The sequence below is a fragment of the Aulonocara sp. 'chitande type north' Nkhata Bay genome, linkage group LG23 (genome assembly GCF_057382095.1).
Source record: "Aulonocara sp. 'chitande type north' Nkhata Bay isolate Kocher_YH1m ecotype deep benthic linkage group LG23, A_spYH_male_GT1.1, whole genome shotgun sequence".
NCBI classification, from domain to species: domain Eukaryota; kingdom Metazoa; phylum Chordata; class Actinopteri; order Cichliformes; family Cichlidae; genus Aulonocara; species Aulonocara sp. 'chitande type north' Nkhata Bay.
Window position 1 is genome coordinate 26,669,558 of NC_141365.1, and position 17,145 is coordinate 26,686,702.

At 38.9% G+C, this 17,145-nt stretch overlaps 1 protein-coding gene across 1 annotated transcript; it reads left to right on the forward strand.

Moving 5' to 3' along the window:
• Positions 1–2,303: 2,303 nt before the first annotated feature.
• Positions 2,304–16,832, forward strand: sumo1 (small ubiquitin like modifier 1). Its single transcript, XM_086282901.1, has 5 exons — positions 2,304–2,460; positions 2,862–2,936; positions 11,004–11,081; positions 11,227–11,298; positions 14,127–16,832. Exons 1-5 carry the CDS (start codon positions 2,449–2,451, stop codon positions 14,193–14,195), a joined length of 306 nt encoding a protein of 101 aa, XP_086139027.1. The 5' UTR covers positions 2,304–2,448; the 3' UTR covers positions 14,196–16,832.
• Positions 16,833–17,145: the final 313 nt, after the last annotated feature.

Sequence of the window (17,145 nt, forward strand, 5' to 3'; positions counted from 1 at the left end):
TATTGATCTGTATTTTTAATTAAAAATGTGTATTTTTAATTTTAATTAAAGGCCAAACTCTTTAATCAACTTGTCTGGGCGCTTAAAAATAATGTGACATATATGGGGACAGTTTAGACCAAGCACAAATGGAAATTCTGATATCACTCAGGTGAGACAAAACTGATTTTAAAAACTCAAGCTCCAAATAAGCCAATGTTTATCTAGTTTATATTCTTATTAGCCAGACAAAATTTATTTGTTAATTTAAAAATAAAGTCACTATGTCACAATTTAGAATGAAATGAATCAGTGGTTACTGTTGGGTCGACATTATTATATATTTAACAGCTTTAAAATGATCCTGAAATAACACACAGCGAGTCATTGTGTGTGTGTGTGTGTGTGTGTGTGTGTGTGTGTGTGTGTGTGTGTGTGTGTGTGTGTGTGTGTGTGTCACATCCTGACATTACCAAAATGTAAAAAACAAAAACAGCCCTATGTTTTCTGCAATGTGCCTACAACTAGTATGATATGGAAAAGACCCTTTACAATACATTTCTCCATCTAACAGTTTCTAAATTATATTTTAGTGTCAGTTTTGTTCATGTTGTCTAAGTTTATTATTGCATTTAGACCCAGTGTTATCTAGATTGTGGTTTATGGTTTTGGTCTTTGGATTGTTACACCCAAAGTCAAATACAGAGACTGCAAGCATTCATTCAATAAAAATATAAACATTGTTCTTTAAAAAACATAAAACATCTGTACGCTGTGCTGCGTATTCACCATGTTATTAGCCAGTTTTTTAAAAAAAAAGGTTTTCTGTGCTATAACAGTACACTGGAAAGGGGTCCATAAAATACACTACCAATAAAGGAATGTTCCATTTAAATGTTTTATAAATATTTTTCCATACTTTTTAAATAAATATTGGGTTTAATTGTTTACTGTGCCCATAAACTTGCATTTACTATCCAGCAAAGATTTATATCACACCCTAATGGTCAAACATTAGATTATGCATATATTATATCGTAAAATGGTCTGCCTTGGTGACCAGTCGGGGCAGATGGCCGACCCTCCCTCATTCTGCGTGTGTTGGAAGTTCATTTCCTATTAAAAGGGAGTTCTTCTTCCTCACTGTCACCGAGTGCTTGCTCATAGGGGGCTGTCTGATATTGGGGGTTTCACTCAGTGTTGTAACAATTTGTAGATTTAGAATAATCAAAAGATTTTTGAAACAACACTTTTGGCTGTGCCCAAGCGTGTGCCACAGCCGATAGATGTGCAAAAGTTGTTGCCATGGCACAGAGTTCACACCAGATGTCTTTACTGACACAACCCTCCCATTTTTCCAGGCTTGGGACCAGCACATATCCTGAGTACACTGACTGGAGACTGAGTTTGTGTTTCCACCCTCTCAAATTTTTTAACCACTACACCACGGAGCCACTTGTTGTAAAAATAACCTGTTATGGGGAAATTCACATTTATGAAGTTACATACATTTATATAGTTCTTCGTGTGATATGTTATAATACAGCTGTCCAATATGTGGACCTTTGCTGTTTTTATCTTGGTCAGCCTTCTTGGACAGACAAACCGTAGCCTGGCCTCATAACAACAGGCCACAGTTTCAGGGTCACAAATCTGCGCTACATGTGGCTTTTTTTTTTTTTTTACCCATCTCCAATGGCTTCCTCTTCCTTTAAAAACACTATATAAATGTGATCAGTGGATATTTATTTTTGGAACTTTATTCAGCACTAGTGTAAGGAACCCTTCATATTCTATGACTGTAAAAATGTGCAGCCTGTTTGCTGAATTCTCAAGCCTTGGGTCTTCTCAGCTAACAATTCTAACTAAGTATGTGGACAAATTTGGTTTCTTTCACTTCCAACAAGGTTAATCTACATCTGTACTTTAGTCAAAATTACATCAAAACTGGCAATTAAAAAAAAAAAAATTCTGTTGTAAAAGTAGCTTATGTCAAAAATTTCTGTATTTGTAAAATCACAAGTAGGGCTCAAAGCGGTCGGCAGAGCATATTACTGGTTATTTTGTACCAAAATTATTCAGTTTATTTGGTAATAAAGAAGATAGGAATACATTTTAATCATTTACACCTATTAGTAACATGGATACAGGGTAATTTATATGTAATAGGCTTTATTATAGGGCTCAAGTGTGTTTTTGTTGTTGTTTTGTTTTTGGGTTTGTTTGTTTTTTACAAACAAAATAGGGTAAAATTTGCTCTTTTGAGAGTAAAGCTTATCGACCCCAACTATATTTTTCAAAATTAAACGATCATTTCTGTGCTTCACTTTGGAGAGACTCTTATTTTTGAAAGAAGCAACCCCATGCGTCAATTCCGGCTGTCGAATAACATCAACCAGGAGCTGCGCCTGTGAGCTAACGCTTCATCTATTGTCAGTGTATTTTCCTGGGCACACACAGAGAAAAAGCATGTCAGATACGGTAAGAAATGCTCTCCGAAGGCTCTGTGTTGTTTTGTCACCAGCAGAAAACGGGGAAAGGCTGCTTGGTCTTTATTTATGCCCGCTGGCTCGTATCGACTTATCTAATATGCTAGCTCTTAGCTCGTGTAGCTTCGGGCCTGAATTCACAGCTTTTTTAGCAGCTAGCAGCTAGCGGCTAGCTCTGGTTTCTTATTTAAAGTTCTGCTGTGGAGCAACGGTTGTTGGCAGTAATACGAAACAGAAACTGTTACAAAACAGAGTGACATGGTTTTCCAAAGCAGTGACACTCGGGTGTCGAGTCGCGCTGGAATTAAATAAATATTTATATATATATATGAGTGTGTGTGTGTCGTGCTTGGAGGTGTTTTGTTTATTTACGGTTTGTTTGTTTATTTTTAGGAGACAAAACCATCCAGCCAAGACGGAGGGGATAAAAAAGACGGAGAGTACATCAAATTAAAAGTGATTGGTCAGGTGTGTATATGTTAGATGATATTAATGATGCTTTCTTACATATTTTTAGCGTTATTTTGTTACATTTTCTTTTTGTACCAGTGTCATTGTAGAGTTAGCTCCAGGGAAGAGTTAGAGACTGTTAGAGTAAAGGCTGTCACTTTACACTGTCTTATCAGACATAACCAGTTTGTTTTGTTATGAAAAACATTGACCAAACATTTGCATATTTGCATTTGTAGGATTCTTGGGGTGTATATTTATACTTTAATAGTAAATAAAGTGTACATAAACTGAAACTACAGATCCACAACCATAAATCTACTCAGTGGCTCTTTTAACAAAAATATAATATTTGGCTTTATCTTGATTGATGCTGCAATATCTCAAAGGTGGTGGTCCTTTAAGTTGGTTCCTTTACTACGAAGCAAGTTTGACACGCATGACTTTCTGTTTTATTCACTTACACTTAGAGCCTGACTGATTTATCAGCAAATTGAGGTTATCGGCTATTATTGGCTATTTATTATCTTTTGGCATTGGCGTGTTTAACGAGTGACTCACATTAATATTAGTGTTTATTCTGAATAGTAAACCGCTTCCACCTAACGTTAGGTAGTTAATCTGTGGTTTTGACCATATCAGTAATTAATTATGTATATAGTCAAACAGTTTAACATTGAGCACGTATAGAAGAGCTTTTTTATATGAACTAGGGCTGCCACGATTAGTCGACTATCAAAATCGTTGACGACTAATTTAATAGTCGACGCGTCGTTTGAAGCTTTGTAAGATCCCGAAAGACGCAAGAATAAGTAGTAGAATTTAAAAGTGTAATAAGGGACTGAAACAGAAGATGACAGCACAGCATGTACAAGGATGCCAGCTGCCGTTAAACCCCGAAGAAGAAGAAGCAGTGTCCGGTATCGTAGCTGTGTCCAAATTCAGGAACCGCATCCTCCTGAGGCTGCATTTGTAGGCCGATTACGTTACAGCGACACAAATTCGAAGACTCCGACATATGCGGCCGATAAATGCGCCCTGCTTTTCCTCAGATTTGAAGGATGGGTCGCTTCGTGGCCCAGCCTATCCCAGAATTCATAGCGCGGCCCTGCTCAGTTTCCAAAAATGGCGGCAGCTAGTTAGTTTTAATCTTACTCTTATTATTCTTTCTGGGTCACAAAATAAACGTTTAACATATTTTCAGGCGAGAATGTAGCTGTGTAAACCTCAAATATCTGCTCAGTTTATCAAGACACCACATATTTTTAAAAGCACTCCAACGTTTTCGGAGACGTCTGTTACCCACTAGCTCGATAGCTAGCCGGGGTTCAAGGCTCACTAGAGCCGTGAGAACACCGGACTCTCGGCAAATCGTTTTCAAACCCACCGCCGTCTTTCGCTACTCGGGTTAAACATATATAAGTGACTTAGATAACTTAAAAATGTTATTGTTTGGCTTTTTTAGTATTTTATTTGTTCCTGAGTGAATCGGTTTGGCTCAGATTAAAGTTATTGTTTTCACACAGCTGAATAAGCGTCAAGCAGAAAACTGATTATCGGAAGTGTGAGATGCTCGAGAATTTACTCCGGTGTCCTGTTATATTTTAGATAGCAAGGAGCAGACGGCTGAGTTTATTAAACTTCACCTAAACAATCTGCAAATTTCATTAAAATGTAATAAACTATCATCTTGTCTTTATTTTTAGTTAGCACATACCTTAAACACTTAAAGCTGTAAGCTAATGATAGTTATATAAGAGCAGATGCTGCTGGTGCAATAAGCTGTATGTTTTACGTCCAGTGGATGCAGAATCTGAGTAGTCGACTAATCGCAAAAATAATCGGTGACTAGTCAACTATCAAAATAATCTTTTGTGGCAGCCCTAATATGAACAAATATTTCCTGGGTCATTATTTTAATTTGCTGTGGGACAAGACAGCAGGGTGATATTCACAGGTGGGCAGGCTTGAGCAGGTGAAGTACTGGAGCCTAGAACAGGAGGTTTGCCCAAGTTATTAAAATAGCCGTTGACCAACTAACTAATCAAAGAAAAATTTGTAGATTAGTCATCTACCAAAATAGTCCTTTAGTTGCAGCCCTACGATATACAATTGTATGTCACAAACGTCAGGGAAATCTGTTTATGTGTTGTGTTTCTGAAGGGGAAAACAGACTTTGAGTTGATAAAACCAGAGCTGTGATAAATAATTGAAGCTATGCTTTTTCTTAGATAGTCAGCGCTTGCACACAGAAAGTGCTTGAGATGAGAACAAAACAAAACGTGACTTTCCTGAAAAAGTTATATGGTAACACATGGCATTTGGTTGCTGAGGAAGTTGTGGGAGTGATGGTGCTGAAAAAGAAAACGGCAAGTTGAGAGATTTGAGACATTTAGCGTGTGTGTAGTGAACCGTTAGTGTGTAGTGTCGTCGTTTTTGTTTGTTTTGCTTTGTGTGGCATTAACAAAACAAAAAAGACCACTGAATGTCACAGATGCTGGCCACAAAGCCACCAAAGACGGTCTGCCATGCACCTTCAGATATGACCCCTCACAGTAACCCCTCCCCTGCTCCATATATGCATGAGGCAAACTTCTGAAATTGACCATATATGTAGGACAGTCCAGTATGTCTGGAATGGTGAGTGTGCGCTGCTTTGTTTGGCTGCTGTATTGCTGTGCAGTATATTTTTAAGATCCTATTCAGTTTGGGTTTTTTTTTTACTGTGAATGTTTATATAGACAGATTTTTCCTCTATTCTTACATGTAAATATCCTTCTTTTTTAAATGCTTTATACCTTACAGTCTCATGGTGAGTAAATGCCCCTAAATTTCATTCTGATGTGTGCAAACTGGTCTATGTTCTGAATGACAAGAAAGTAGCTATTCTGTTCTGTGAAGCCTTCATAAAAGGTTACAGCCGTGCAAACTGTGCGTCGCTTTAATTCTGAAATTTAAAGGAATTCAGTCGGAGACGCAGAGAATCTGTAGATGTCTTTGTTAGGTCGTAATGCTGCTAAATCTGCTCTACACTGGTGGATTTGCAGTTAATGGCATGGATTAGAAAACTGAGCGGTTATATTGGGAGGTTGCTGCTCACCAAGTTCTGTTCAATCAGTACAGATAATTTAACTTTGGCCTGGCAACAAAGCAGAGATTTCCTCCTTTATTATGTTACTGGAGACAGTCAGATGTGAACATACTCAGTAGTCTTGAGTATCAGAGCTCTAATGTGTAGCTAATAAGCTGACTTAAAGCACACTGGGTGGGAAAATGGATATATTTATTCATAAAGTAACTCATGAACTCACTAATTAAAGAAAAGATCTCAGTGATAAAGTCTCTGATTGGAGTGGACGGTGCTCAGTTGATCCATTTTGTGAGGAGGAAGCGTGAAATGACACAATGAACAGTCCCTTTCATGTTAACATGCGAGGAGGGTGAAGCAGAAAGCCTGAGTTAATGGAGAAAGATGATAAGTGCCTTGACACCCATTATCTCTGGAAGAGCTTTTAGGCTTTGTCAAGCCGGCTAACACAAAGAAAGCTTGGATATGTATCCTCGTAATTTCACTTCATTGGATTCGCATCTCTGCTGTCAACCGTGATGTTTTCTGGGTGGAAAGAGCCGCACGTATAGGTGCGTTTAACTCACCCTGAGGAAGGTCATCCTCTTCTCTTTCACAGTGGATTTTAATAACCACACAGTTTCCTACAGCAGCTAATCATCTGTTTGTTTTAGCTCAGATTTTTTCCAGGCTTGATAAATCCCATGAATCCTCCTCACAAAAATGTTTAGCCACTCAGTGAGCACATCATTTTCCACATTTGTATTTTTTGCTTTGAAATTAGTTTCAATTGGTTTCCATAGTGTGTTTTATTTTTTGCTGCTTAGTTTTGTCTGACAATGTTCAGTTATTTTAGGATTTTTTTAAGTTTCACTACTAGCTCTAACAACTATAAAGTAGGAATGATTGGCACTTAATGGATTACAACATAAACAACCACAGTGAGTCATCTTTCCTTCTCAGTCCTTTGACCCTAATGGCTAAAGACATTTCCTCTATATTTTTACACTCTGTCTCTGTTTGTAAAAGTGTGTTTTTTTTAGCTTTCAGCATATTGAAAACTTTGTGTTCAGGCTGCTGAGATCTGATCAGTCTATTTAAGGGCTAGGCTTGATGCTGTACACCATAATGACAGTAACTGTGAAATCGAACATCTTAAATAATGATGGAATTATTCTTTTTCTATAGTTTTAAACTTCCTCCACCTTGCCTTTAATGTATTATGAGTATAATGTATTTGCCAAAATGAGACAAAATGCACAATAAGACAAAGTGGGGTTTTTTTCCCAACAGTGTCTTTATTTATTTTCGAACATAACACCTGTACACAACCACTAAAACATAACAAAACAAGTAGCTAAACCAGGGCTCGCAAAATCGCTAGCCCGACGTCCCGGGGCTAGCGATTTTTCCAGTCGGGCTACCAAAATCTAACTCAGCCCTGCTCGTCGGGCTATCATAGGAAGGAAAATAAATGTCTATGCTTTTGCATTCTTTCGCCAATGTAGCTGAGTAATTATGTCATTGGCATCGATGAGCCACTGTCAATATGTGACATATTGAAATTGCGTCTGCATTTGCGCTTGTTTTTTGCTTTCAATTTCATTTTGCAATCGCGCGAACGGTGTGTAGAGAGCAGCAGCACTGATTGGTGAGTGGCGATTAATTGTGCACCAATTCCTCTGACATCGTCTTATCACTCATTAGCTTACTATTCAAACATGACAAGTGAAATCTCCCGCAGCAAGCTTAAACATGTGAGAGGTTGAGTGCGCAAAGAATCGCTGATCGTTATGTAAGTACGTGTGTAAAAGCAGCAGGATTTACGCTTTTATTTTAGTTCTGCTCAGCCAAATAAGACAGGTCAGGGTGAAGAAGGGGCAGCCAAAGAAAAGCCTACCGCAAAACGGAAAAGTTATGACAAATCAGACTGAGGCAAAAAGAAAGCGCAGCTTTTTTGGTTTCATGGACAAAAGAATTTCTGTGGCTGGAATATGACAAGCTAAATAACATGATGTTCTGCCAGGTGTGTTGTGAGTTTCATTTGATTTCTGAGTCGACAAGCGCCTTTGTTACTGGGACCAGTAATTTTAAGAAAGACCTCATCAGAACCCATGAGAAATGCAAGAAATGCATTATTTCCCAGTCTGCAGTATCTTTCCCAGAACAAACAGCAATTGTAAAAAACATACTAAAAATAAACCAAGCACAACAAGAACTCCTGAAAAAGCTGTTTAGAACAGCGTGCTATGTTGCAAAGAGTGAACTACCACTGGCAAAATTTAGCAGTCTTTGCAAACTTCAAAAAGCAAATGGCCTAGATCTTGGTTCCACTTGTCTCTTACCCGTGACTTCAGTGGAAATTTCAAATTCAGGATCTGACACAGACTGATTCATGTTCTACACAGTTCTTACAAGTTCATAGAAATTTCTGTTCAATTTGAACCAAGTATTTGAGTTGATGGTTGTAATTTTTATACAGTTGTTGTGATTTGTATTTTAACAATTTTTTTTGATTAATTTTTGTTTCCGTTTCAATATTATACATTAAAGTATAATATTGTAACGGAAACAAAACATAAAAAAATTGCTCTTTTTTTTTCGAGCTACTTAAATTTATTTTGGGCTACCAAAAACTGAAGAATGCCTGCCCGAAGGGCTACCAGAGATTTTGAAATTTTGCGAGCCTTGTAAACTTACATACACAACTTACATATACTGCAATGGTACATATAACACCATGAAAGGGAAAAAAAAGGTGGGGGGGATAACTGTGTGGGACTGCCACCAAAGGCTCCCACCAAACGGGAAAGTCTTTATTTGCAAGAAAGTTTTTTTTGAAGATGCTGTCAAAGCTTCGTTGTTTACCCCTGATTGCGTAGGTGATCTTTTCTAAGGGCAGAGTTGATGTTAATTCTGAAATCCATTTACCCATCCTTGGTCTATCCACCTCTTTCCAAGCAATTGCAGGCATTCTCTTGGCCATCAGCAGCCTTATGTCTAAAAATAGCTGATGCTTCCTTGTTATGTTACAATTAGCTGGGTAAATACCCAGCAGAAAAAGTTTTGGTTCTAAATGTATTTTTATTTCTAATATTTCTTCAGTGCATTGTTTTACTTCTTCACAGAATTTTTCAAATTTCAGGACACTGCCACAAACATGGGAAAATCGTTCACTTTTCCTTGTCACATTTTATGCAAACATCTGGGATGGTACTGTAGAAAGCGTAAAGTATGCTTTAACCAGTTGTACTGCAAGAAATTTAAATGAGTGTTCACTGTTTGTGATTGTGCCTTGGCACAAGTCCTCTCACACTCTTCAATAGAGATGTTCTCCTGTAGGTCCTCTCTCCAGGACTCAAGCTTCTTTACTGACGTTTCTGGCGAGTTCATTATACACTTTAGAAGTCAAGCCCCTTCACCATCATTTCTTCGAGTGTTGATACGCCTGGAATGGACAAGGACTGGTTTGCTGTGTTCTAATAAAATCAGTTGTGAATATCTAAAGAACTGGCTGTGGGCTAAGTCATGCTCGGCAACAATTTCATCAAAGGACACAATAGACAAAGTTAAAGATAAATATTACTGTCACTGTCATGACCCAGGTCCTACGCCACACCAAAAACGGAAAGGACAATAGCGGGTGATTAATATGCGTGTTTAATTAAACCAGTTTCCAGACAAACGAATACAAGCTGATGCTTGTAAGAATAGTATGACTGCAAGGGGCTTAGAAGCTAGAAGCTAACTACACGAGTGGTTCAGGGAAACTCGGATAGTTTTTATTCCTATCTCTCCACAGACTCTGTTTGGCAGCGTTGGCACATCACCTTTCAAGTGAGCGAGTGCTGTACATTTCTATGTGATGTTGTGATATTTTTAGTCATAAAAATGTTTCCTGCCACGAATAGTTCAAATATGCCTCCCCTACTGCTGCCCAATGGATGGAAAAATGTATGTAAGTCTGTGTTTTTAAACTTTGACTTGAGGCGTTGACTTGTGATTTCTGATGTTTCAGTATTCTAAATAGGTTGGGTGTCTTTGCACAAAATTAAAATAAGTCAAATATGTTACGAACCAGATTTTTCTTCAGATTGAATTTGTTCCTTCCTGTTAAAAGGGAGTTTTTCCTTCCCACTGTCGCCAAGTGCTTGTTGATTGTTGAGGTTTTTCTCTGTATTATTGTAGGGTGTTTACCTTACAATATAAAATGCCTTGAGACGACTGTTGTTGTGATTTGGTGCTACATAAATATGAATTGTAACAGAAACATCTGCTTTTAGGATTATTTGGGTAATTTTGGAATATCTGTCTTAGATAAAAGACACGACATCTTTCCAAACTGTTGCAACGTGACTCTCTGAGCTTCTGTACTGATATAATGAGGTTATCAGTGGTAAAAACTAACACGACTGCACAATTGTGGCTTCAACCCGGCTGTGGTGGAAACAGCACAACATCAAGAGGTGTGTGCCTGGCCCAAAGGAGCCCGGGGAGATGTTCCAGTCATGTCCTACCAGGAGGAGGCCCAAACCCAGGAGTCGCTGAAACGATTCTATCTCTCGACTGACCTGGTAACACCTCGGTGTTCCCTCTGATAAACTGGAGAAGGTGGCTGGGGAGAGGGACGGCTGTGGAATATTTTAAACTGTTTCAGACTCTCAAAACATTTTGATTTCTGAAATAACTGAAAAAAGAGATGAAAAATTTAACCCTGTATTAATTAGAAGTGGGAAATATTAATAAAGTCTCTTATCTTTGACACACCAGTGAACCAAGTCCTCTAAAACCTTTGAGACATTGTAGCAGAATTCATGCTAGGAAACGCTTTTACAATGAACAACACAAAGAAGTGTATGACACGGAGTCAAGTTATTAAGTGTTACAGTCCGCCTGCGCTGTGGAATCTGACTTGACACAATATAAAGTGAAGGTTATTGTCAGGCAAGCGGCGGTTCATAAACACAATAAAGTTCCTGGGATTGTGTTTCTTATCACTGCCTTGCTTGCCTCCACAGGACAGCAGTGAAATCCACTTTAAGGTGAAAATGACAACACATCTAAAGAAGCTGAAGGAGTCATACAGCCAGAGACAGGTAAATCAGTCACTCCCAGTTACTCAGTGACACAAGTTTGACTGCAGGCCACACACAGAGAGGGCTGAGAGCTCAGGAGTAAGTCACTTTAAAAAAAGAAACAAACATAAAAACCAACCTCTGTATGTTTGTGTTTTCCCTCCAGGGCGTCCCAGCGAGCACGCTAAGGTTTCTGTTTGAAGGACAGAGAATCGCAGACAACCAGACTCCCAAAGAGGTAACCTTTCATCTTCAGGCTTTACTGTCCTCTTAAGCTCTTCCCCACATTTATCCAGAGTCCCTCCTTTCTTTTTCTTTCTTTCTTTTTTTTTACTAGTCAGTCTTGAGTGGCCATAAGAGAAACGGCAGTTTTTATCAATATGTGTTGCACTGATTATCTCGTCCTTATTTCCTTTTTGTTATTTCGTGCTTTTGTTTTGTATTGGGTCAAGAAGGGCATCCAACATAACGTTCTGCCAAATCAAACAAGCGGGGGTACCCAGTGTGATGACACCTTCTGGAAAGGGAGTAGTAACTATTTATAAAGTGCTGTTAATCTCAAACGACCAAGATATTTCAGCAAATAAAATACAGTTTGTCGCTGTGAGTGCATGGCCCTCATATCATCCTCATGAAGTCTGTTTCTGATTGTTGGTCAGAAACAAGGCTGGACTGGGTCAAAAAATCGGCCCGGGCATTTTGACTAGAGACCGGCCCACCAGGATAAAGATTGAAAATGTGACGTCATTCAGGGGTAAAACCGCAAAGGATTCTGGGAACTTGTGGCAAGAGGTACTAGCGCACGCAGGCTTTCAATTGAACTCAGTTACACAGCGATAAAAAGAAACACAAAAAATGGCAAGAAGCTGTTGTATTATTAACTGCAATAGCCGGTCGCATGACAGCCACGGGAAGCCGACGGGTAAAGAGATCGGTTTTTTTTGTTTTGTTTTTTTTGTTTGTTTTTTTATCGGATTACGTCGTTGAAGAGAAATTTTTTTTTTAAGCCATGTTTCCGAAGTAAGAGCCGACGGATGGTCTGGATATACCAAATATAACGTCTCAGAACACTCCAGCTCACATGTTAGTCTGCTCCAAGCATTCCCACAAAGGTCAGAGTTTTGTAGTAGTTAATGCGTCATTTTTCTTAACATAATTGGTGATATAGGTTACAAGCAAGTCTGGCGCTGAACAGAAATTGTCGCTCCTTTATTTATTGTGCATAAATAGTGAATTGTCCTGACACAATATTGTGTTTCGCTTCTGTTATTATGGTACATTGACAAAAACATATACTTTTATTCACAGGATAAAACAGGTTTTTTGTATCACTAATTGCCCAGTGCGATTACAGCATACAATATTATTGTCACTGCTACATTTCTGTAATGCTACCAGAAATTATTTCCACTAATTAATTACCGTTGAGCTCAAAGGTTATATTAATAAACGGTTTGCGATTGTGTATTTATGAAGACGATTTGTGAGACTGGTAAACTTACCTTTGTTCGTACGATGGTCTTTCGTTCTACACGGTGCGTTTCAAGGTCCTGTACCCATCCGTCGGTAAACTGTACCTGGGCTTGTTGCAGTGACCTGAAGTTACTGAACTTCATGAGTGTATGCACTCACTCCAAGAACCGTATGATTATAAATCTGAGCGTGGTGAAAGTTGGGCAGCACGCTAACGTCTTTTGTCCACTCTGTGTGCTCGTAAGGGTCTGACCCTTTCACTCCTTTGATTTTTTCCTCGTATCTTTTCTTTGTCTTTCTTAGTCGAGTCTGTCTTTGTCCTTGTTCTCCTTTTCTTTTGTACATTCCTTTTTTGTGCGGCAAAGAAAAAACAAGAAGGTATTGGAACCGGAGAATGAACGTTTTGCGTTGCTGCAAATGCTTGCATTTGATGCGGTACTTGGATTGTTTTGCCACGAGTTCCCGGCATGCAATGCGCAAAAATCACGTGATTGCTAAACAAGGGGGAGGCCCGATGGCCAGTCCAGCTATGGTCAGAAACATGCTCACTAACAGCTCGCTGGAGGTTGTCTTGCTGCTGGACCTTTGCTTGTGTGACAGCCCATCCCCTGATTATCTCCTCCACTCTTGAAAATGTGCTGTAAGGCATAACAAGCTGTTTTGTCTTGTCCTGGAAGAGCTGGATTACCTGATCATTCTGAATGGTCTGCAGGGCTCCAGCACTGCAGCAGTGACAAGGACACTAACACAAAGCTAAACTAGAGAGAAATCAGTCTGCTAAACAGTTCAATTAAATTAAAGCGGCTGAAATGGATTCTGGGTGGTTTCTGCTTCCTAACTGGACACACTGATATCCCTGAAGTTTAACTGACTTTGTGTTACACTGTGGAAAGTGTTTAAATTTGCAACCCTGTGAACGCTCCAGTTTTTTCCAGGTTCCTCTCATATCTTAAATCCATCTCATTATTTCCTATTTTTGTTTTTATTTGTTTTTTCCCTTGGAAACTTGTATAAAACTTGTTTGCATGGCCCTTAAACTTTATTATGAATACTTTAAGCACCTGTATGAATGATTTTTTTTTTTTTTTATGTTAGTCAAACATTCTGATGTATTAATGCAGCTATGCATTTATCCACTGCACTAACAGATTACATCAAGTAGAATAACATCAGGCATTAGCTCTGATAACCATGTTTGTAGGGTTGATGGACTTGTTGACAGATGAGGTCAGTTTGTTTGCAAATGACACTGTGACCTGTAGTGAGAGTAGGGAGCAGGTGGAAGAGAGCCCAGACAGGTGGAGGTGTGCTCTGGAAAGATGAGGGATTAAAATCAGTACAAGCAAGATAGAATATGTGTGTGTGAATTAGAGAAAGGGCCAAGTGGAAAAGTGAAGGTAGATGAGTTTAAATACCTGGGGTCTATCATCTAAATCAAAGGAGTGGGTGGGGCGAGTCTCAGGGAGAGGGTTCATGGACGTAGTGACGAAGGGGTTGGGGTTGGATGTGAGGCAGGATTTGGTGAGCTGCAAATAACAGGAAGTGAATTACTGTTGTACTAAAACGTGTCTCTGTGCTGTGTGTTAATGCCAGCTGGGAATGGAGGACGAGGACGTCATCGAGGTGTATCAAGAACAGACTGGCGGACTTTGGAACAATTAAACCTCCCACATTTCTAAAGCCTTTTATTTCTTCCTCCTCTTTTACTTATTTTGTATTTTATTTTGTATGTATGTACGTATTTTTGTTCAGTTTCAAACCATCTGGATCAAAACGGACTCAATTAGGGCTTCCATGCGTGTGTGGGCAGGCAGGCGAACAGGCCGAGGACATGGACCACCGGTTCTCTGAAGTGCAGGGATGAATTCAGCCCACATTTACCAAGAAAAACGTTCTTTTTCCTGCCTGTTTTTAATCATCCATGTAGTTATTTCAGAAGAAATGAATGATCCTATAATAAGCAGCTGCAGTAAAAGGATTAGTTCACCCAGAATAAAAAGGTTTGCTCTGTTTCAGTTCAACCCTCGAGTTTCAGGTTTCCTTGTTAATCTCTATTTTCAGTACCCGCTGTTTTTTGTTCTGGGCCGATGACTGTATGGGATTTGATAGTTTGAAAGTTTGAGTTGATCTTCTTCTTTTGAATGTGCCCCACCTCTTTACCAAGATAGATTAAATATACCTCCTCCTGACAATAAAAGGTTGGAGCAAGCTGTCAAGTTTAGCAGGTCGGTTTGTTTCTGATCGTGCTAAAAATGCCCAATTTGAGGTCTTCTGCTATTTGCCTTCTATAACCCTGTAAACATGGATCTTTGGAGTAAAAAAATTGCCTATATCCTTTATATTTGTACACTACACAGTACATACACAAGCAGTTTATTTGGGTTATATTGGAAAGGAAACTAAATATTAGGGTTGTAGCCACCATGGGATCACCTGTTTTTTGGAGTTTCAACATTTCATCTGCTGTTATGTTTTTCTTTTTGAGCCAGAAGTGGCCGTATTTGGTCGATGCGGTGGAGTACCATATCCTCAGTTTGGTTAGGAAGCTGAAACAGATATGCTGTATTAACACCTGGCATTAACATGCGACCCACATCTGGTTGCTGTCACTCACAACAGCTCAAGTTATGATTGAACTATAATCATGATCATTTAATACAGTATCTCATCTATTTGTTTAACTTTTAAGACAAATCTTACCGGTATCTATTTTTTTGTTAAAACAGTCAAATTCAAAAAATGCAGAATTTGGTTTTCATCAGCAGGGGGCAGCGTTTTATTTCGTTTTAGTCCTATCACCATTTCCTCAGGGGCTTTCTCTGTTAAGAAAAATGTTTTCTTAATAATTTGTCTGACTAAACAAAGGCCACACTGACTCACTGCACCCATATTGTGGTAGAAACTGGTATAACGTCAAAGTACAGCTCAGCCCTAGTTCAGCCTGAGTTGACATCTCATAAACACAACACGTAGGACTTGTTTCTTTACATTCTGAGGGAGCTTGTGGGTAATTTTAAACACAATAATTTCACTTAACCACCTTTAAAGGGAAATTATGAGGCTTATGAAGCAGGCCACATGTTTTGGGGATCTTTCACTGTATGGAAAACAGACATGATGTTCAGCATCTGTTGGATGATTCTGTACGTGTGAAGCACCTGAGAAACCCACAAAAACCCTATTTTGGAGAAACAGGTGGTTGCTTAAAAAGAATTTCTTTTACATTCTTTTGATCCTGGTCGTCATGTTTATTAGAAGCCATAATTCTGGATTAATTTGACAGCTGTACAGACCTCCCATTTGTGGCGCTATACTTTCGTAGCACCCCTTGTATTAAAATGATTTATATTTTATGTCCAGTACATACAAATTAATGAGGCTGGGACAGCCATCTTTTCGTCAGCTTGCTTGAGCTGCGGTAGAGCCATTAAATATTTGTCCTTTTCGATTGTAGCTGAGATTAAAAGTGAGCTCACCTGTCGATGCCCGGTGTAAGCGTGGTGATAGTCAGGGATTTCTGGATGAACTCTTCCTTTTAAGCTTTCATTTTCATGTTTGGGGAGAAAAGAAACAGGTTAGACGTTTCATTCCACCTGTTTTGTGTGACATTCAGGGCTCATAAACAGCTGGATTAGTGGACAGTCCATCATAAGAAGTGGACAACATAAGAGTTTATGTTGATCATCCTCCGTGTGCCATGTTTCTTAAACTGCACCATATTGTAAGATGATAATAACCAACCTGAAATGAAACTACTTCAGATTTGAACCCATTTTTAAAGGACTTGCTCTTTACGTGTATATGTTGTATTCAGTATTAGTGTGTGTGAATGATATGCCATGTATATCTCCAGTGTCTTTATTTTAATATGTTTGAGGGTTTCATTCTGTAATTATGTATGAAAATATAAACCTGTTATAGACACGTTTCAATCGCTGACAGTCACAGAGATTTTTGAAGTCCTCTGGCAGTTTTGTGCAAAGAAAGGTCTTCTGCTGTGGTGTTGGCGCGTGTTTTTAAAGCTTTGCTTTCCTGGTTTTGGAGTGAAACTCTTAATCTGTGTACTGTATGAAGTTCCTCCAGAAGGTAAACGCAGCCCCAGAGCTCTGGCTCACATTTAAATCAGGTTAAAGCAGCACCTCAGAGTTCATAGCAGGAAAAACAACGTTAAATAAAGTAATGATCAGTGGCTGTCATTTCCCAGAGGTGTGTGCATTAAAAAAAAAAAAAAAAAAAAAATAGGTAGATAAGATTTTCTCAACCTGGCCGGCTGTTTGAAATTTGTCCTTTTTGTGCATTGGTGATATATCTGCTCCACCCAAACTCCACCCAGACGTACAGGGCTGTTATTTGAGCCATAACGCCGATCTCGGTGAGGTGAAGGGACTGTCCGCCACTCGAGGAACATTGATACAGATGGTTTGAAATTCTGGAGATGAGCTTTTGGCTTTTTTTGAATAAAATATTTAAAAACAAAACTTAGGTGTGTTGCATGTTTTTGTGTGTGTGTGTGTGTGTGTGCGTGCCTGCTTTATGCACTTGTTGTAGTCCAATAATTTAAAGTGATCCTGTTATGCTTTTCGTATAATATTTGTCCTGTTCCAGATGTTCA

Bases quoted from the DNA above. Each gene is read 5' to 3' on its own strand.
- sumo1 (XM_086282901.1), top strand. The intron at 11,082-11,226 runs GTAAATCAGTCA...TTTTCCCTCCAG, and splicing joins AGTCATACAGCCAGAGACAG to GGCGTCCCAGCGAGCACGCT. The intron at 11,299-14,126 runs GTAACCTTTCAT...TGTTAATGCCAG, and splicing joins ACAACCAGACTCCCAAAGAG to CTGGGAATGGAGGACGAGGA.